This window comes from Tympanuchus pallidicinctus, unplaced genomic scaffold (genome assembly GCF_026119805.1).
Source record: "Tympanuchus pallidicinctus isolate F22 unplaced genomic scaffold, pur_lepc_1.0 scaffold9, whole genome shotgun sequence".
NCBI lineage: Eukaryota > Metazoa > Chordata > Aves > Galliformes > Phasianidae > Tympanuchus > Tympanuchus pallidicinctus.
The window spans coordinates 23,198,733-23,220,994 of record NW_026294813.1 but is presented as its reverse complement, the minus strand read 5'-3'; the positions used below and the strand labels follow the sequence as shown (position 1 = coordinate 23,220,994).

The following is a 22,262-nucleotide window of genomic DNA, read 5'->3' as shown; positions in this document are numbered from 1 at the left end:
CCCACTGCCACTGTATGAATTGATCAGGACTCACTGTTCAGTGAGTAAACTGTTGGCTGCTGTTTCTATTTAGGATTTACTGAGTGATGACAGTATGTGTTCTCCCTCTGGAAGTTATCCTCTTTGTCCACCTCTGCTAACATGCTCTGTTCCTTTTCTTCTGTCCTTGCAAGCACATTCCTGGGCTCCATCAGCAGAGGGGTGGCCAGCAGGGACAGGGAGGTGATTGTCCCCCTCTGCTCTGCTCCCGTGAGGCCCCATCTGCAGTGCTGTGTCCAGGTCTGGAGCCCCCAGTACAAGAAGGACAGGGAGCTGTTGGAGAGGGTCCAGAGGAGCCACAGAGATGATCAGGGGACTGGAGCACCTCCCCTACGAGGACAAGGCTGAGGGAGCTGGGCTTGTTCAACCTGGAGAAAAGAAGGCTGCGGGGTGACCTCATGGCAGCTTTCAGTACCTAAAGGGAGCCTGCAAACAGGAGGGGAGCCAACTCTTGGAAAGGGGAGATAACGGCAGGACAAGGGGAAATGGTTTGAGGTTGAGGGAGGGAAGATTGAGGTTGGATGTCAGGGGGAAGTTCTTTGCTATGAGAGTGGTGAGGTGCTGGAACAGCTGCCCAGAGAGGCTGTGATGCCCCATCCATCCCTGGAGGTGTTCAAGGCCAGGTTGGATGGGGCCCTGGGCAGCCTGGGCTGCTGTGAAATGTGGAGGTTGGTGGCCCTGCATGTGGCAGGGGGTTGGAGATTCGTGATCCTTGAGGTCCCTTCCAACCCTGGCCATTCTGTGATTCCGTGATTGCCAGAAGTGCTCTGAGAAGCGCTGTGTCAGTTTTTGTGCTGTGTGAGGTGGGAGGTGTGGATGGGTGGTTTGGCCCTTGGGTACCACGTGTTTAGACGTCATCAGGTGTCACTGGGCGCTGGAGAGATGAGGCTGCCAACAAGTTCTACTTCTTGCTTTCTCTGTGGTAAAATTATAAGCTCTTAGCTGAGGGGAAACTGTTTGCAGTTCATGCAGTTGTACCTTCACTGGTGGGACATTAGTTTTTCCTCCCTTCCCCATTAGTTGTGAATGTGATGTTCTCCTTAAACTAAAGGTAAAAAAGTAACTAAGCTTGGGCAGGAACACATGCTGAACTGCTATGTCATCCTGCTTTTCAAATGTGTGTTGAGCCAAGAATTCATGCACAGAGTGGATCATCATTTTGTATTTTGAATTATGCATAGGTCATTAGAGGAGGCACTGGAATTTCACCAGCACTCAACACCCACGCTGTGGACTAAAAAGCCATTTTGAAGTGTCAGAGCGTTCTGTTGGAATAGCTGAATTGTACAGAACTGTATTTATTCCTGCTTCATTGTGACTGGATTGGTGTTCATCATTTTTTACTTCTCTGGTGTAAAGAGGACCTCATGGGTAAAATTGCTTATTTTCTCCTTTTTCTTTTCTTTGACAGACTAGAGACGACTTCCTGGGCCAGGTGGATGTGCCTCTTAGCCACCTTCCGGTAAGAAATGCTTTGGTCCATGTGCTTTTTTTTGTCATCCCCAGCTGTTAAAAGCTCATGACAATTTACTGAAATAAATTCAACTTAAAGCACATACTTCCAGTAGAGCCACAGAGGCTGAAAGAAAAATCTCACAAAAATAGAGCCCCGCTCTGCAGAGGTGTCTGCAGTTGTCCCCTTTGCAGAGGCTAGGGAGGTGGTGATTCTCTGGCGCCCACTGACATTTCCAGAATCCAGATTTCTCTTCTGGTCCATTTCTCATCCTGATTCTTCCTTAAAATCCTTGTCTGGCCTGAGTCAGATGATGAATGACACAGCCAAGCTCCATTTCTTCCTGAACTTCTGTTGAAAGTGTTGAAGAAAATAAAAATGTTTTTTGGTCCCATTTATTTGTCTACATAATGCATGGCTAAGGTTATGGGATAAGATTATCACTCTATCATCAGGTTTTCATAGATGTCCTTTTCATATAACATGTTCAACATTCAGAAACTGCTCAACACTGTCCTTAATGTAATCTTAGTCCAATGAAGACGGCGGCAGAATTATTACAGACTGCAGTGCATGAAAGCTTTCAGTGCCAGTGAAACTGAAAAAGTTTGAGGGAGAGCTCTGTGCTTCTGCTGTCAGTAGGTGGGCCCTGATCACATCTGTTTCTGTTGTTTCACTCGGGTTGGCACGTGCTGAAAAGGCCAGAGACAGTGCTGGATTGGAGACAGGGATGCTGTAATGAAAGGCAAATAACTAAACATCAGGGTGTTTGTGATTGTGATGGTGGGTATTTATGAGGAAATGTGCTGCGAAGTATAAAATGATGCTTTAAGTTTTACTGTGTGCCTATTTTGCAGAGTCAAGTAGTATTTTACAGTTCTGTTTTTAGTGACCATTAGTTTTAGTTATTACAAATCATGAACGAGAGTTGAGAGAGCTGCAGGACTGTCACACACTTTCTGTGAACTGTCTTGAGAAATTAGCAGCTTTCTTCCTTCCACACTGCATAAGAGGTTGACTCTTCCTATACACAGGAAGCTTCACTGTCCTCTCTGTGGTCTTAGCTGGCACTTGAGTTTGCATCTCTCTAGCTCATATTCAAAACAGTGGAATGCTACACTTACTCTTTCAAATCGTTTTTAGACTTCTACTGTCTTTACATAGAAACTGATAAACTAAAATTTCCTAGCTGCTTCACTGCAGAATAAATTCAACTGTGCTAAGATGAGAAAAGTTTATACTTAGTACCCCCCACTTCTTTCCATGGAGGCTCACTAGAAAGTGAATGTTCTTCCTCTACAAAATCCCTTCTCTGCATGTTTGCAGATAACTTCTTTAGCTCCAGAAGGTGTTTTCTTCTGAATTTCCCTTGCAAATACTTGCAATTTGTATCTCAGAACCATTGCACTGAGAGGCGCACAGCAGTGTCTGCACAGGGTGCTTTCCTGCCCATGCAGATGTACTCAAACTCTGTAACAGTGACTTACATTGTGCTTTCTAAGGTCAGCACTAATTTGATGCTCAGGGAAACATCCTCTGTGACTTTTTATTTTAATCAGTGTTTTCCTCGTTCATCCTTCCTATACAGCGATAGGAGAGATTGTGATATATTCACTAGCAAATGTTTTCTTTTAGCTGTAGAATTGTTTGGCAGAATCCTGGTTCTCTCTGACCTTATCCAACCTTTCTCAGCAAAACTTGGTTAAAGTACACACCTTTTACTTAATGTACATTGAATAGAGATGAGACTACTAAAAGGCAATACTATATAATCAGGCATGCTTTACAGTGCTGTTGGTTTGATTAAAAGCTGTTATCTCTCTGAGAAAATGGGAAGTCTGTCTCAGACAGATTAAGTGGAAACTTAATGCAGGAAATGCCTTGCAGGATGTTCTGTGACAAGCTAATCTGTATGGCATTGGATGTAAAATCTGTGATTATGAGTTGGAATTCATTTTTAATTTACTGTTTATTGACTTTGAGGTAATACCTGGGAGATAGATTATCCTGTGTCTACAAAAGTCTAGTAAAGGAATTGCACACAAGTAGTATTCCTGTCAGTAAAGATAGGGCTTGTAAGGGCTTTGTAGATATGCTATCATTTTCTGTAATTGCTGGCAGATGGGAGCAACATTCTTCTAGTTGTGCTCATATTAAGAAAATTTTCTGTAAATGTGGTCTTCATTGTAGCATGTGCTTACATCTTCAGTATAACACAGGCCATACTTCCAATTTCGTAGCCCCAGCCATACTATAACTAGTGCACCCCTTAAATCAGAAGATTTAATCTGTGTGTGGATTTCTGCCTCTCGTATTTGCCTTCTCATTTCTAAATTTCTAGTTCTGCACCAATAATGGCCCTCATTTCACAGACATGGCGAGTGCAGCAGATCTGAATTTCTTCTAAGATTTAAAGATGAAACTTCCAGCTGAATGTAAATCAGATGACGCAGCCTGTCAACCTGCAAATATTAGTGATCTGCCCCATAAAGAATTTCAACCTCTCACTGTTTTTCAAAGTCTAAACAGCGTTGAAATAAGAAACAAAAGCTAGCTGAGCTGTATTTTTTTTAATAGTTTCCTAATATGCATAACAACCAGCCTTTCAGGTGGATGCATCCTCCTCTGGCAGTGCTGTTGGGTGGCAGCAGAAAGTTGGCAGGGATCTTCCAGCTCTTGCTGTGTGGGTTTCCATGCAGCGATGAGGCAGAGTTCAGCCCATTGCTGGTATTTGCAGTGACATCTAGTGGACCTCTTGTGCAGCTATTTATTAACCACCCACCCACCCAGGGTAACCCACACTGTAGAATGTTCTCTAGCAATGTCTGCAATGTGAATGTTCCTTATGTACTACTGTGCTTGTGGGCAAGCCCTTTAAGTTGTCATTTTCTTACATACTTGTAGACTGAAGACCCAACCATGGAAAGGCCATATACATTTAAGGATTTCCTTCTCAGACCAAGAAGGTGAGGATTTGTATTTGTATTTTAAAACATTTCTTACTTCAAGGTTTATTACTTGCAGCTGTTGAAGAGCTATTCAATTAAATGTAACTTCGTGTCTTCTAGTCACAAGTCTCGTGTAAAGGGTTTCTTGAGACTGAAGATGGCTTACATGCCTAAGAATGGTGGCCAAGAGGAAGAAAATAGCGATCAAAGGGATGAGTCTGAGGTAAGACAATCAAGAGGTCACTATCTGATATCTTCTTTTTGTCATTCTTATGCATCTGGAGGTGTGTAAGTTATTAGAGTTTTAGATAGAATCTTAGAAGAAGTTGTGGTTTTGAGAGATAAAATGATGGTATTAGTTTAGCTTCAACATATTCTTCCCCTCCCATGCTTTCAAAACCATAAGATGATATTTTCTCTACTGTTTCAAGTGGCACAATGAATACTGAAGTCTCTCTGATTCGGTTGTGGTGTGGTTTTTTTTTCCATTTTCATGAGCATTCCCAAGGCTGCATAAGTCACGCCAAGAGAGCAGAAGAATTTGAAAAGTCTATCCACACAATTCATATTTGACATAAGCGTGATGGTCTGTTTTCAATATCTAAGCATGTCTTCCTCTGTAGCGTGTCCAAGTTAGCTGTTGGAACATTTTTCTTTATTTTCTTGGCAGCACCAGCTTTACAGAGAATAGTGCTCATGCGGGTACAGCAGGTTTAAAGACTTCCCAGCACTCCTACCACCATCATCCATTTTAAGAATTACTGTAATTAGAGCTGACAGAGTGGATGTTAGCCCAAGTTTGCTTTAATTACTAATAATGGGCAGTCATCTGTAATTGGAGAAGGAGGGCTGTTGTCCCAAGCCATACATCTGTGTTCTGCAGCTTCTCAGGAGGTCTGCCCAAGAGCTGGTGCAGAGGCAGCTGAGGTGTCTCAGGGCACGCAGTAATGCAGCACCTCAGTTCATCGCCTTCAGCACTTTACAGATTCAAAACTCAGCTTTATTTCTCCCTCATCATGTACAAAAAAGGTGTATGTATGTGTGTGTAAATATGCTTGTATTTTGTGTGTGTATGTGTATTTATAATACAATTTGCATAAAAATCTGAGAAGTTTATATACGTATATATATGTGTCACACTCAGACATATTATTTTATAAAACAAACAGTAATCTCTAACTGTGAATTTCATAGAATGACCATATCTTTAATGTAATCTGATTTTTCTGTGATAATTGAAGTAAAAAGACTGTAAAAGGCTCCGTTGTGCTTAGTTATTAAATTCGTTAGTGAATGGATTCTTTCATGTAAATAATACATCTCATAATTGGTGCCTAAATAACTGACTTGAACTTACTAGCAGTTTTTTAACAAAACTAGTCTGAAAAGTATGTTTCAAGAATAGAGTCTCTCATATAAAAAAAAAATTCAGCAGCATGCATGCAGTGGTGCTCTCTTTACCCACAGGTCTCTATTTCTGAACATTATTTATTGTCTATTTTGCTGTTGAAAATAACTTTTTGTCACCTGTGTGAGTAAGGTCCTCCTGACTCGAGTATATAAGATAATGCCACAAGGCCCTGGCAGTGTCCCACAGAAACAGCATTTCTAGTAAATCAGTGGTAATGAAAAGCTTCTGTGTTTCATTTAACAGAGCACTTCTAACTCTAATTTCTGAACAGCAGCAGGGAAGGAATTTTCTTATCTGTAATTGAATTGCAGTATTTACCTGGAAAGGATACCCTAGGGCAATTAGATTTGAGTTTGAATTCAGGTAGATTTATGTATTAAAGTCTTCTGAAAGAGGAATAAAATAAAGTGTGATTGCAGTGGATACTTAAAGCTGTGTTACACGTCTGGAAGTAAAATTAGTTTTAGGTTGTTCCGTTTGCTTGTTTTTTAATCTTTCCCAGAAAAGGCATGTTTGATTGATAAGGACATCTGCCTGTTGTCCTTGGGACTTTTTACATACCTTCTTGGGACTTTTTTGCTGCTGTCAGCGACTGTCAGACCCTTTGGCAAATCACAGATGAGTCTGTCGGAAAGACAGGACAGAGGTGGTGAGCAGGAGAAGTTCCTGTGTGCTTTGGGAGAGCGGGAAAGCAAAAAGAAAACCAGTGATTATCCTTTACGAGGAAAAGGGCACAGCTTGAGTTCAAAAGTTGGCAGTTGGCTCTCTTTGGCTTCACGACTGGAGATCTGCACCTGGCTACCAGGAGGAATACCCACCCAAATAATTTTGGGAATCCCAAACTTACAGATTCAATAGAATGGTAGAAGTTTAGTGTTTTTGTCACTGAAATGTAGCACACGCTGTAATCATGAAGTTTCTTCCATTTCTCATTGCCTTAGATTTTAAAAAATAGGAAAATAAAGTAGGAATCTTTACCCTTGTGGGCAATACTGATGTAACTTCTCTCTTCGACTTGAGCTCTGACATCTTTTCTGCTCTCATTCCTAAGCACGGATGGGATGTGGTTGATTCCAACGACTCTGCGTCTCAGCGCCAGGAGGAGTTGCCACCTCCTCCACTGCCTCCTGGGTGGGAGGAAAAGGTTGACAACCTGGGGCGGACTTACTATGTCAACCACAACAACAGAACCACGCAATGGCACCGACCAAGTTTGATGTAAGTGGCGTTGTAGTGCTTTGTCCTGTTTGTGGGTATGTGCAAAAGTTAAGGAGAATAAATTATTTTCTTCTGTAGAGACTATTGACAAAGTATTTTTTAAAAATGCAAGCACAGACATTTCAGGTCTTTTAAGTTAGAGTGACTGATTTTAAGGAGATCCTCTTCTGCTTTTCTGTGCTTGTGCTAATGCGGAGTTCCTGTTCAAGCCTTCATTGTACATTGCCTATGAATAGGTTTATAATGCTGTAGCAGTGTTTAACTGAAAATGTTAAGAGTTGTGCTGAGATAATGAGTTAGGTGAACATCTTTCACTATTTTTCTGTAGCTACTACTCTCCCACTGTTGCTTATTACTGTTTTACGTGCTGTTTGCTCTTTCTTGCATGTTCGTTATCATAGTTGTATTATGTGTGTGTTTCTATATTTAACTTTATTATTTTTGTCTGACGTGTTTATCCTAGATTAAGTAGATTATCTTAGATTAATTAATTAGAATTTAATTAGCTTTTGTCCAGCAGATTTTGAACTGTTTTTTTTAAATGCTATCTGTTAAGCAGCTTTTACTTTTCTCAAGTGAATGCCATCCATCTCACAACGGTATCAGTAACTGCCTATAAAACTTCAGTTTTTATAAATTATTTAATTTAGCACCTCCTTTAATTCTGACTATGGTAAATGAAGTGAAGATTACATGGCTTCAGAAATGCTTTACTGACACATATAAAAAAATAATAATCATTGGAAAATGGCATCAGATGGGTGTATAATTTGAAGGCTTCAGGTTGGTGAGTAGCTAAGATGACCAAAAAGTCAGTATCACAAGTGATTTGGGAATGCATACTCACTACTAGGCTTGATAAAGAATGAGGTGGACACCATACTCATGCAAATTAAGTAACATTGGGGTTTTTATTGTCTCTTGTTTTAAGATAGAAACAAAGGAAAATTACAGTGATGCTTCAAGCCTTGTGCCCAGGAGGCCATTAAGGCCAACAGCATCTTGTGTTGTGTCAGAAGTAGTGTAGCCATAAGAGCAGGGAAATGATTGCTCCCCTGTTCTCAGCACTGGTGAAAACTGCACCTCAGTGCTGTGTTCATTGTTGGGCTCTCATACAAAAAAGACGTGGAGGCTTTGGAGCATCTCTGGAGAGGGGAATGGAGCTGGGAGGGTTCTGGAGCACAGTGCTGTGGGGAGTAGCTGAGGGAATGGGATGGTCAGTGTGGGGAAGGGAAGCTCAGGGGAGACCACATCACTGCCTACAACTCCTGAAAGTTGTGCTGGGAGCCTCTGCTCTCAGGTGACAGTGATGTGACAGGAGGTGGTGGCCGCACGTTGTGCTGAGTCAGGTTGGATATTAGGGTATTTGTTCTCAGAAGGGGTTCTGAGGCATTGAACGAGGCTGGCCAGGGATATAGTTGAAGCACCATACCTGGAGGTATTCAGAAGATGTGCAGATGTGGCACTTAGGTAAGTTAGGCACTTAGGCACTTAGGCACTACTCGTTGAGCAGTAGTGTTGGCTGTGATGGTTTTTAACGGCTGGATTTGATGATCTTGGACATCTTTTCCAAACTAAGTGATTCTGATTTTGTAAATTTATGAAACACTAGGAGTGGAAGGTTCTTGTGGGGTTGATAGTAGAATCAACAGTGTTGGCCTCTCAGTTTGAGACTAGTAACTCAGATACTAATCTAGGCAATAAGAGAAAATATTGATTATTGTATAGTCTGTGTCAGTTGAGTAATTTGTCTTGCCATGATAAAATGTTTTCTGAAATAAATGCTTCCTGAACATAAATCTCTTCAAAAGCTACAGTCCCTTATCCCGAAGGAGAGGTTTAAATGGAATACTGCCTTTTAACAAGCTCTTGTAGCCCTTGAGTACTGTAATGGAGATGTAGAGATATGCACAGAGGGAAGCTGCACAAGTCAGGAAGGGACACCATCAAGGGAATTTTTTTTTTTTTTTTTCCATTACAACCATTGCAGATATGAGCTGAACTAGTGGTTGTAGCCAGTAACAGCTTGTTATTGCTCTGGCTATTGCAAAAAGAAAAGCAATAGTTGGCATGAAGAGGGGGGCAGAAGTAAAATCTGTGTGTCAGGAATGATTCTAGTCATGCTGGGAAAGGATAAGTTGTAAGGGGTTAACATCTTACAGTGGGGACTCATTTTTCTGGTTTAACAACTCCGTTGTACAAAGAATGTTAATTTCCAGTCTTACATGGCATTCGTGAAATGCTTTTGGTTTTATTTCACTTGGATTAAAGAATTAAATTTCCTCCTGTTTATGAAGCCTGACATGTACAAGAGTAATGAATTTTTAGCTATAATCAAAAGCATTAATGAGTTTAAGATTCATTGTTTTCTTGTTCTTTTCTCCTTTGCTTCTTTTCTCCACTGTCCAGTGATGTGGGATCTGATTCAGATAACAACATCAGACAAATAAACCATGAAGCAGCCCATAGGCGGTTTCGCTCTCGAAGACACATTAGTGAGGATTTGGAACCGGAACCTATGGAGACTGGAGACATTCCTGAGGTATATAAAGGTCTTGCTTTTAAGAATTTCACCAATCTCAGGCCAAAACGTTTCCCATTTTGTAAGCTAATTACTATGCACCGTGAACAGGAACGGTTTTGCATGGTTTTTAAGGAAATCGACTGAGCAGAAGACTGGAGACACAGTAAAAATCCTAAGACAGTTACACTTTCCTGCACATACGCTTTTGTAGGTGGCCAGTAGAGCATGCACTGTGTTAAGTACCGTGTAAATGACACACATTTGTAATAGCAAGCACTGCTCCTTATCTCCAAGAAGATGAAACACTTTCAATAATCTGCTTTGAATAACAATGAGACAAGTTTGTAAGAAGTGAAATGTACCAAATGCCATTTGTTTGAGTTTTCTTCTACGTCTTAATTTAGAAGGAAAACAAACTATTTTTCCCCAAAAAAATACTTGGCTCTATTTAAAACTCAAGAGATCTTGTTAATCAGTATTTTTAATCTACAGATAGAACAACGTAATGAATTTTGGTAGATGTTTTTAAGCAAACTTTTTGTGTAAAACTCAGATCCCTTCAGCCTTAAGGAATGTTCTGTGTTGAATGTTTTTATGAATGTTTTCACTGAGAAACACAACCATTTGTGTGCACAAGGGTTAGTTTATTTCATTAAGTGTTAATGCTGATGATCACACTTGCGTTTGCCACAGTAAGGTGGCTGCCTGGAACACACGGGGAAGGAGAGGCTTGGTTTGACTTTAAATAGTTAATGCAGCTTCTTTTCTTTTGTCAGCCTTGGGAAGCCATTTCAGAGGAGGCGAGTGCAACTGGGGATTCTTTAAGCTTATCGTTGCCACCACCTCCTGCATCTCCTGTATCCCGTAGCAGTCCTCAGGAGCTATCTGAGGAACTGAACAGAAGGCTTCAGATCACTCCAGACTCTAATGGGGAACAGCTGAGTTCTTTGATTGTACGTGACACACTGCTTTCTCTGTATACATCTTTACTACTTTACTGATTTTTGTCAGCTTTACATAATCCTGAATTGTTTATGTGGATGAGTAGGTATTGCTGGTCTTAGGAAAAACTGAATACTCTGTTAAAAGCATCTTTAAAAAAAAAAAAATCAGCTTAGTTTCACTGTAGAAGCAGACCTTTATTTAGGTTTAATGTTTTTTTATTTTCCTACATGAGTTTAATTTGAGAGCCTACTCTCTTATACCTTTAGTGAAACAAAATGCATCATGTAATACTAGAGAGCATCAAGCTAGGAACATCCAAAAGAAAGAGGAAAGACTGAATGCTTCTCCAATCATCACCCATTTTATTGTGTGATAACTTATCACAGCTTGGCGTTTACCTGTGCGTATTCATGCTGAAGAATGTGTTGGAATTTTACAAATCCCCATCATAGTTTACTGGTTAATTGTCACAAGACTAACAAAGGATTAGAACTGAAAGAAAGTAGTTGTGGTGAAATGCTCTGTGGATTTATTAATAACTAGTCTCTAGAACCACAGCAGGTTGCTTGAGGTGAGAAGAGAATATGAGTTCTGTTTGTGTGTGTTACCTATTAGTTGGACACTTAGGATACCACAAAAAGTAAGGATACGATGCTTTCAACTGAAATGTCTTATGTCTTTCTGATTGAGAAAACAATTGTAAATATAAAAGAGAGCATTGTGTTGAGATTTAATCATTTCCTTGGTGTGTGCTACTAAGGTACCTTTGCAGTTAAAGTGAGGAGTGATCACACTTAACTCTTTTTCTGATCAAATAGAATCTTGATTAGGTGCAATTTTTTCACAAAGAACCTATGCAATGTATACAATGACTTGAATGTTATATAGAGATTAGTTCAGCAAATTATAGCTCTGATTGCCAGCCATCTGCACAAAGTCTGCTTCTGTAGATAACTGCAGGTTCCAGTGACCTTCACCTCGAGGATGGGACGTTAATCGAGTAGGAGCAGCGTCAAGAACAGGGCCTATATTTACTGTACATACAAAATAATAAGTGGTATAGCTACAAAATAATCTGAATTAAAATAATTCAGTAGTAATGTACAAAGTAGCTCTTTTATGAGCCATTAAATAACATCTTACTTACCACTGCAGTGCAAATTTTAATAAGACCACACTTACTAAGGAAGAAATCGTCAGAGCATTTAGTGTCTGTTACACTACCCACTGAACTGGGTGTTGTGTCACTCAAAGGAATAAAATGAAGTAGCTCTGAAATTATTCTGTCTGCACGTGGAGATTAAGTGGGTCAGCAGTGTTCAGTCCATGGCCCCAGAGGATCTGCCACAGCAGCTTGTGTCTGTGACTGTTCCCATGGCTCTGGCCTCTGCGAGAGCTCACTGGCCTGATCCAGCACTTAACTCTGGGCTTGCAAATCTGCCCAGTTCTGAGATTTGTATTAACAGCAAAAAGACATCAAGAGCATCATTTGGATTGAGCAAGGTGGTAGGAAGGGTTTGGCACTGCCAGCTAAACACAGGATGTGCCTGCTTGACATCTCCTCTTGACCAAAATTCCCAAAAGCTGTGTGATCAGCTCAGTGACTGTGCAGGCTGTTGGATCCAGGACTTTTCCTAAACCCAAATCTAGACTGGCTTTGCATGAACCTGGCTAAGATCCGCAGGCTGCTGGCTGTACCGAGAGGTGCTTTGACCTCAGCAAGGCTCCCAGTGAAGGTTCTGCAGAGTGTCCTGCTTTCCCACCACAGGCTCAGGGTGTCATCAGCACCAGAACCACATGGTCATCTTATGTGTTACTGGCATCCCATTGTGCCCACATCAAGGAACAGACACAAGGGTTACCTAGTGCAGTAAGCCAGGTGTGAGATTCCAGTTGCTCTGATGTACTGATTTTCCAAGGACTATATTGACAGTATTCAGCCAGGAGTTGCATTCTTCCTTATGCTGCTTGTTCTCCCTCTAGGTTTTCTAAGGTGTCTTCCAAAGATACTTGAAAGTAGTTAAACTTACAGACATTTTCTTTTTTTTTTTTTCAGCAAAGAGATCCTTCCTCAAGACTGAGATCTTGCAGTGTAACAGATACAGTTGCTGAACAGTCTCAATTATCTTTGGTAAACGAAAGCTAATTTTTATTTATTTCTTCTTCTTTTAACGTCATCTGACTCTGAATGGTGTTTTTTCCTAGATCAGTTCTAGGCAGATCTAGTGCAGTTATGGACGTGTGGCTATCCTAAATCATTCTGGAAACTAAAATAGTGTCAAAGTACAGTGAGGAATTCCAAAAGAGAGAAAAAACGTTTTGAGATAGAGTATAGTCATAGTGTCTGACTTCAGTTACCTAACACAGAAATGCAGTTTACTAAACACTTGTGTTCAGTTGATGTATGAGGTGGAGAGAGAAAACCTTCCCATGAGTGTTTTCAGATAGGATATCAATCCACACACACAAAAGATTACACAAGTTTACCATGAAAATATTAAGTAGGGAGCTTCTGATGAGTTCATTGCTAAAGCTGATGTCTCTCCTTTGTTTCTTTCTGTTGTTATTGGTTAGGCATTTACTATAACTGCAGTATTTTTCTCTTTGTTCTGTGTGTTCTGTATGTTTGGTGTATCCACATTTGTTGCTCGGAGTTGCATGCAATGTCTGTTGTTCAAAAGAGTGCTTATGAAGGATGATGCACCTCTTTACTTTCTTCCCTGGATAAACAATTGTGTGGTTTTCAGTACAATTATGCCTTAACTGTCTTCTCTCCATACTAGAGGAAACTGTCACTTAACGAAGTCTGATCCAGAGATGGTCTGCTGCTTAATTTAATATAACCTCATGGAGTATGAGTTTCTTTACCTCATGCAGTCACTTGGGGTCTTGTCGTGATCCGCCTTTCAGTTTGCTATTGCAGAGCATTCATTTATTTAGCAGAAGAATTGAAATCATTGCTCTATTATTACAAGGACATTTCTTGATTTTAATCTTTATTGAACCAATGATAGTTTATCTTCCAGCAACTCAATCCATACCTTCTTTCTAAATTGTGTTGATTTTGACTGTATTAATCCTTAGTGAAAATCTGAAATGCCAATTTCATACTTTTGATCTAATTTTTTCTGATGATCAAAGTGGATCCATTCTGTTTCTAAGGGAAATTAATTATGTTACACTCAGAGTGAATGATCTTGTCATCCTTAGCAATACTGCTCATACCAGAACTCTTGAAATTAGTTCCCTTGGTGATTTTTCTGTCAAGTTCTTTCTTGTTTATCAGTGATTGATGGCTTAATTTTTTTCTACATCATCTTTGAAATTATTTAAACCTAATTGCTCTTTTAATAAATTTTAGATTGTAGATGATTCCTTATTCCTCAAGATGTAAGAGTAAACTGTGCCCTTCAACACCAAGTGTACTTACCTGTAACATTAATTATCATTTAACAGCAGAGTGGCCAATCTAGGAGAGCTCGTTCTTCAACTGTCACAGGTGGTGAGGAACCAACGGTAATATCTTTATCCAACACTATCTCTAAATGAAATGTGGGCGAATTTAGGTCTTGTACAGTAATTAACATTTTTTCACAGAGCAGCAATGTGATAATTGACATTCAGCCACTGAAGCAATAGTTGCATTTATTTCGTTATTTATTTGTTACCCTTCGGATTTGCTCAAATAATGCTCTATTCACTCTAACTTCAGATTAAGGCTATTTTATTACTTGTATATGCTAGTTTAACAAAGCTTTACTAAAAACATACCATAAGCTTATAAAAAACAAGATACAGTGCCTAATTCTTTAAAACTTGAAATAACCAGTGTTTAAAGATATCAACTCAGTATACTTGTATCTTTCATTGTGCTTCTGTCTTCCCTTACTCTCTGTTAGACTGGTTCATTTAGATTCATAAGATTGATCTTAATTTGAGAACTGTGCAATGATACATCATTATGGATTGTAATGGTCTTAATTGCAGCCAATTTTCATTTTCCAGCAGTTATTCCTCTCTGCAAGGCTGAATTTTTGCTTTGCTCATCTGATAAAGTTCTTGAAATGCTTTTCTGAAAGGATTTTTCTGCATAATTAAAGAAAAGCAGATTTCACTTACATTGATCTTTGCCAAAAAAGTCTCATTCCGTTAGTCTGAAACAAATTGTTGCATAGAATGCATTATCCACTGACAGTAATAATTGGCTTTCATGAGTATTTGCACTCTTAGATAATTTACTTCAGGGATGTAAATCAAAGTTGGTACGTTTCCTGTTTGTATGCAGTGGTGTCAGGCCTCAGTTTGTGTTCTGATGCAGCATTCTGTGACGGTGTTTGTGTTTACTGTTTTTTCAGAATCAGAGGAGCATGCTGGTATTCAGTTCCTGCAAATTCTGATTTTTTTGTGTCCTTGAAAATCCTCCTTCAGTTTTTTTTTGATTAATAGATGATCTTGTGTTGATCATACTTCTTAAAACTGTAATACTTTCTGCTAATTCTGCTAAAGCTGAGTTCGTACTTCCCTGTCTTATAATCAATATCTCTTTTTTTTTTGTAGTTCCAATGTAAGTTTATTGCAGCTTAATTAATGGGAGCCTTCCCCTCGCTGTCTTCATTCAATATGCATCTATACCAAATCCACAGACTGCTCAGGACTTAAATATGAATTCTTTCTTGCATTTAAATCCAGATGCACATTCTTCCAAGGTTGCCACTTTTTGTCCTTTAGGGACATCAAATATGTAGACAAATATGTAGAATTTGTCGATGCTGAAGTTTCTAGGGCAGTTCAGTTTTGCTTTCAGACTTCCTCTCATACCCATCACAAAGAAGCCTTTTGATAAAGCACCCATGTTTCTATTCTGTGTGGTAAAATATCTTCATGTTGGTATCTAAAGTATGGCAGGAAGACTGAAGGGCAAGCTTTCTGTTTCGCAGATGGCACACATGGTTGCATTAACCCAGCCACTAGGAAGGAGAAGGGCTGCTGGCAGTTGGAGTTGTTTTGATAGTCTGATAAAGGGAAGATCAGATGATAAAGCTGAGCATCTTTCTGGTGTTTCTGTATACTCCCAGCACCAAGTCAGTTGAAGCTGATTGTTTGCATCATGCCATCTTGCCACAAATAGAAGCTGTATTATTACAACCCAGAATATCAGCTACCTTAATTGTCTAATTTTTAATTAAAATTTAGCCTGTGGACTGTACTCAAACACTTATTGTGTCCTTATGACCACCAGTTAACAGCTTAGCAGTGGTCAGAACAGTCTCGGTGAAGGTGCTCTCCTTATCACAACCATCAGCTGCCTGAACTGACCATTTGGCTACTCTGGACATTAATAAACTGGAGTTTGTTTCAGAGGGTATTACTCAGCTTCCTTATCAGTTTTCCTTTTTCTGTCTCTTAATGTGCCTCATCAACTTTCTAACCCATTCATTTTCCTTTCTAATTTCTTTTCTTGATTGTCAGACGGTTCTCCAGATCATTGTGTCAATTACACTGCTCTGCTAAAAAGCAAACATACTGATTTAAGCAAGAGCCCTGGGAAGAGGTCTTAAGAATATGAAGCAAGAACAAGGATTGCTGTAAATCACTTTGCTGGGGCAAAGAGTGTAAAGCATAGAAAAATAATTTACTGAGAACCTTTGAGACTTGAGAAGTTACCAAATCCTGCTGTGCAGTGTCATTCACATGTTTTATCCCTAAGTAGTAGTTTTCCACTGTATTAATATTTTTAAATAGAATTATCATACCACACAAACCACTGTTTATAAGGACACTGAAAGAGTAATTTCTTTTTTTGCTTTGTGGTTAGGCATGGTGAATAAAGCTGAGAGCCTAGGGAAACAGGCAGTTATCCAAGCTGCCTTAGTTGTGCTGTAATGCCTATGGTCTTGCAAGTCAAAATGTGGAGGTAATTGGTCATCTCCAAGGCTGATTCTTCCCTTGATTTTATTTAAAGATCACACAAAAGATGTGAATAGTCTTCTTTAAACATCTTCTGTCTCTTAATAACATTCACTGTCATATTCCAGCATCCTCTTTTTCTGCAAGAGATCTCAGTATTTTTAAGACTTCTTCCACTACAGTTATTTCTTCTAACCTGCTTGGTTTTCCTCCACAGCTGCTTTGCCTTTCAGTTGCCTTCCAAAAGTGCTCACAAAATTTGATTCACATTCACACAGTGAGAATGTAAGAGCTCAGAGATGTCTGTGTGTTAATGCTCTGTGGGACTGAATCTTCACAGAATCAGAGTTTTAGGGGTCGGAAGAGACATTTAGAGGTCATCGAGTCCAGCCCCTGTGCTAAAGCAGGTCCTCTACAGCAGGAGAAAAGATAAATTCAGTAATATATCTTTGCTATAGTAATTTGCCTGTATTGCTGTGCATATGAACCAAGTGCATAAATGCATTTTGATCTAAATAGCAAGGTGCAGATGCTGAATAGCACCTTGCACCTGCCTTGTCCTTGATGAGACATTAGCAGAATCTGCTTCATTAGAGAGCATGCATTCGAGAGCAAGAGTGCTGTCCTGCTGAATGCAGAAGCAGTAGAAGCAAGTGATGTCTACAGAGAAAAAGAGTCCCAAACTGGAGAGTGACAGAGCTTAAACATGTGAATAATGATTTGGAATTGTTATCTGACTCCCTGGGCATCCTCCCTCCTGAAATGTGCCTTCAGGTGCAGACAGGTTCAGTGTTAGAATTTTTTTCCTAGGCTGTTTGCCCTCCAAAGGCATTGCTACTCATGTACGCTGTATTTTTTAACTGTATGTCTCAGAAACAAATGTCTACTTTATAAATCACTGAATATTTTGCTGCCCATAGAAACCTCAGAAGACACTGTCTCTTGTAGTATAACTACTGTGTTGAATAGTGACATGATTTGTCTAATGATAATTGGTGCCATTGTCCTCACTGTCTGTATGTTTTCTTTTCAGCAGTGTCTCTGTTGTGCAACTTTTTAATTAGAAAAACGGTATCTTTTCATTCTAAAGTTTGAGCTCAATTTTAGTGTGTATCCTCTACTTTAGGACACCTAACCCTAAATGCAATTCAGTTTTTAAGCCCTCAGCAGTTTGCTGCAATTGAGTCAGGATCCCGTGGTAGAGATGACCACGGGATGAGGTCAGAACGAGATGAGATGAGGTTAGAACTAGAGAGATCTTGACTGGAAACTGTGATCACTTCCTTTTCTTATTTATCCACACCAATGTAAAGGGAAAAATCAACCTTAAGGGAAAATCATTACAATGCAAGGCTTCTTTTTGTCATTATATGTAACACACCAATTTAAAAGTTTGAGGGCATGTAAGCTTAGCTAGTTTTGGAACAAGAGACCTGAATCTGTGCAAGAGTGAATAGAAAGATTATTATGATAAACTATCATTTGACTCAGAGGGGTTTGAAGAAGAGCTTGTATTAGATGATTTCTCAGACCACATTTTCTGTATGTTTGATAGTTCTTAGAATTATGTGCATCAACAAGTTCTTTTCAAAGAACAGGTGTTAAGTTTCTTAAGCTAATTAAAAAATAACAATATGGTAATTTCTTGTTGAGCAGCCTTCAGTGGCCTATGTCCACACCACGCCAGGCTTACCTTCAGGCTGGGAGGAAAGAAAGGATGCAAAGGGCCGTACTTACTATGTGAATCACAACAATCGCACCACAACCTGGACACGGCCCATCATGCAGGTATGGAGATCTGTTACGTTGCTCCGTTTAGACTGCGTGCATTTAGATGGCATCACACTGAGTATAATTCCAGTGGAAGCAGCTCTTTAGAACTCCAAACTTAAAAAAAAAAAATAAGCGTGGTCGCAACAGTTCGGGATAATCATAAAAAAATGCAGTTGGGATTTTTGTTTTTTTGCTTCTCTTCACTTCAGTTAGTTACAGATTAAGTTGATGCTACAAGGGAGGGCATTTGCAGAGAGGTACCAAACACAAATAAAGACAAAAGTCTCCGTGGGTTTGAGTTTGAAAGTTCTTCTGCTTAATTAATAATTCCAGATGTTTTGTGTCTTTGCTATGGAATTAAAATTAAATAATGTGCTTGACTGTAGTAGTCATAATAACGATCCTGAATGCTGGCGTCGTTTTCAATTGCTTTGACTTTGGATGAACTGCAGTCTTGATGACTGGCTAACTTGGTTGTGCATCTAAAACAGCTTGCAGAAGATGGCATGGTTGGGTCAGCAGCAAACAGCAACAACCATCTGAGTGAGCCGCAGATCAGACGGCCCCGCAGCCTCAGTTCACCCACGGTCACCTTGTCTGCTCCCCTCGAGGTGAGAAGCACTGTTAGCAGCACAGACCACTTGTACCTGACTTCTCTCTTGGTTACCTCTATAACTTTTTCGCTCCCTTTCAGTTATGCAGCACAGCACTGCTGTTGTTATAACATTCTTAGTGTTATTTTCGACATGATGTATTGCTGTTTTCTTCTAACATTTTTCCACCTGAATCTTCACATCATACAGTAGCATCGCTTAACTTTGATCATTGAATGATGTGAATGAATAGTCTGTCTGGCACGTGCAATCAAAGATTATTTGTGTTTTTCTTGGATGATTAGATCTCACAAATCAATTAAACATGGCTGCATTGAGGAGAGAAAGTTACGAAAACCTTCATCTTCAAATGGAAAGTGCAGCACCTTTTTTGTCCTTTCCCACTTTTTCTGCTGGACAAATTGTTGAAAACCTGTAATTTCAAGCTGATATAAGAAGTCTAAACCTACACTTACTTGTTTTAAAGCCACATTTAAATGTTCTTTCTGAAATTGTAGTTGAGACATCCGTTAAGAAGTGCAAGGCTGGATGTGGCTCTGGGCAGCCTGGTCTGATAATTGGCAACCCTGCCTGTGGCAGGGGGTTGAAACAAGATGATCCTTGTGGTCCTTTTCAACCCAGGCCATTCTGTGATTCTGTGATAATGTCACTTCACACTCAGCATACTCTCCTATTTGAACTAGCATCTATTGCACCGCAGAGTGCAAAGCATTGCTTGTATCTTTTCCTTTTTAGAACGAAATGTTGACGTGCACAGATCAGCTTTAGTAAAATATGTAATCAAAGCGGACATTATCATCGCATAGGGATATGATAAAAGTCTCTGCCCTTCAAAGTGAAAATCTTAATGAGTGACGAGGAATAGCTAATTACTGATAACTTTCCTGCATTCTAGGAAATCAGTGGTAGTGCTTAATAGTAGCGTAAATTGCAGCTGGAATGAGAACCTTCTTGCTGTGATATCACATTGTGTCCAGTTTCCTTTATGAAGTGGCATTTGGCAAATCCTTGTACCTTCCACACCACAGGGCATGAAGGACTCCCCGGTGCGCAGAGCTGTGAAGGACACCCTTTCCAACCCGCAGTCTCCACAGCCCTCTCCCTACAACTCTCCCAAACCACAGCACAAAGTTGCGCAGAGCTTCCTCCCTCCTGGCTGGGAGATGCGGATAGCACCCAACGGCAGGCCCTTCTTCATCGATCACAATACTAAAACTACCACCTGGGTAAGGGGAATTCTACATCATGAACCTCAAATGGCTTTGTCTTTGCTGCTCTGTTTTCCAGGCTGTAGACCCTCTATTTCGCTTTGAAATTGGTCTCGTGTTTGAGATGCAAGTTCCGATCAAGGGATTTGTCATCTGGAGTTTATGAAAGCTGAACACAGTGAGACTGACTCCTCCATGCAGTGGTGTACCATAGCCACCATCTGAAACAGCAGATCTGATGCAGTGGCTGTAGTGGTGCCACTGCTACACTCAGAGAAAGGAAACTTATTTGTACATAACCACTGGAAGTCGTTTTTGGTGGATTTATGTATCACGTATCTACCATAAAGTAGCACTTTGTGCTTGAGCTTTTTATACTTGGCAAACCATTGCATACAGGTATTGCCTTTTAAATTCCTCAAATTTGGGTTTTGCTGGCATACAGTGTGATGGAGATTTGGCGTGGTGTTCAGTTTGAGGCTGCCTGTAATTCTTGAATTAGTTTCCTGTTTAAATAATGTATGTTCATCTTTGGAGCAGAGTCCATCTTATTATTTGTTTTGTGTCATGAGGATCTGTTTTCCAATAATTCTACATTTTCAGTCAGCAAGTGGGGGAAAAATTAAAGTAGGAAAAAATGTCAAAGCTGACTCAGCATTTCATGTCACCGTTTAAATACAAGTGGAACTTAAATTTTATAGATGTTATTCAAATTCCCAGCAGCAACTGTTTTAAAGGAAATATTTCAAATGGTGGCTCTTAACCATGTTCCCAGATGCGTGTGGGTAGGTTATGTGTGGAGATCTCAATCACTGTGACTCCAAATTGATCTTCTATTTGACCTAATTGACCTATTTTACTTGCCTCTTTTTACATCTTTTGTTCATTCACGTGATATCTGGGGTTAATAAAAATGTAAGAGGCTCATTTACATCATTTTCCAACCTTTTCATGAGAGAATGGCTTATTTCTTTTGAGGCTTTCAGAGCCAAAACTGTATGGATGACTCTAAATGGCACTTAGGAACGCATGCTTTGCTAAGAACAGGCCTCTGGAAAGAACACCCTTAATAAAGTCTTACCCACCCTACCTCTTAACATCCAAAAAAATCACCACAATTTATTAATTTTAATAAAGTATGTGGCAAGGCTAAACATGACATGTTGTATTTATATGTTTGGGTTTTGCATTTTATTCTCAGGAACGCAAAACTTAAACGATAATTTTGATGTAGGAAGGTGGCTGTTCCAGCTGCTGTGTATGACTTTTTATGCAGATGCTGCATTTATGGTTGCATGTATCTGTTACAGGAAGATCCACGGCTGAAATTTCCAGTGCATTTGAGAACAAAAGCTTCTTTGAACCCCAATGATTTGGGCCCCCTTCCTGTAAGTGACAATGTCTTTGGGTGTATACCTGCTATCTTGTAAGAACTGATCTGCTCTTGCAGTCTTGTATTGTATGCATATGCATACTGTTTGCTCTCATCACTTTTATGGAGATCCTAAAGCAATGTTTTTTACACCAAAACAACTCTTATCAGGGAATGAGTCAGGCTGTGCAGCCAGCTCGTAGTATTTCTGCAGTTATTAAACATTTCTTTGTTTATCTGAAGCTTTGAGCTTTGAAGAAACTCACCTTGTTTTTATCTCTGAACATGTGATTTTAGACAATTAATGGTTAACTAGCTGATAATTAACTGCTGTAGGAAAAAAAAAAAAAAAAAAGAAGCACATTGCTCAAAGTGAACTTTGTTTCTGTTACCAGTATATACTGGTGTTCAGAAATCTAAATCAATTCTGATTTTTGAATGAAACTTCCATATTCTGCAGAGGAAATGATTGTATTAGCCTCAAAGGCTTTGTCATATTGGTAACCAGTGCATAATAGTGATTTGCACGTCGAATACAGAGCTTTGCTTTGTTTTTCAGGAGCTGTATCTTTTTGTCAGAGGATAACCTGTGAAAGCTGACACTTTTTCTAAGCTGCAGACCTTAATAGTGTTATGTTAATTGCCTTACATACACTAAACATGCTTTTGAAAAATTGCCACTGGAATTGTATTTGCAGCACTGGAAGCTGCAGTGACAGTAAGCCATCAGTTGTCACCAGCAGACTCAGCAGGTACTGCAGACATGATGTCTGCAGACAGTTTTGCCTTTAGGATGGGTGGCTGTCCTGTTGTACCAGATGTGGCACGTTAAGTTATCTAGGTTTTGAAC

General features: G+C 39.7%; 1 protein-coding gene across 7 annotated transcripts in view; it reads left to right on the top strand.

Annotated features, from left to right (window-relative positions):
* NEDD4L (NEDD4 like E3 ubiquitin protein ligase) overlaps positions 1–22,262 on the top strand; it is a 133,809-nt gene that overhangs the window by 91,035 nt on the left and 20,512 nt on the right. For 4 of the 7 annotated variants that reach the window (XM_052670045.1, XM_052670046.1, XM_052670042.1 and 1 more), the window contains 12 exons: positions 1,451–1,501; positions 4,397–4,458; positions 4,561–4,663; positions 6,903–7,069; positions 9,479–9,611; positions 10,370–10,546; positions 12,595–12,669; positions 13,995–14,054; positions 18,102–18,233; positions 18,710–18,829; positions 19,861–20,058; positions 21,351–21,428. In XM_052670045.1, coding sequence (XP_052526005.1) covers positions 1,451–1,501; positions 4,397–4,458; positions 4,561–4,663; positions 6,903–7,069; positions 9,479–9,611; positions 10,370–10,546; positions 12,595–12,669; positions 13,995–14,054; positions 18,102–18,233; positions 18,710–18,829; positions 19,861–20,058; positions 21,351–21,428 — 1,356 coding nt within the window. The remainder of the gene's footprint in view (positions 1–1,450; positions 1,502–4,396; positions 4,459–4,560; positions 4,664–6,902; positions 7,070–9,478; positions 9,612–10,369; positions 10,547–12,594; positions 12,670–13,994; positions 14,055–18,101; positions 18,234–18,709; positions 18,830–19,860; positions 20,059–21,350; positions 21,429–22,262) is intronic. The other 3 variants (XM_052670047.1, XM_052670043.1, XM_052670044.1) reach the window with 1 other exon arrangement.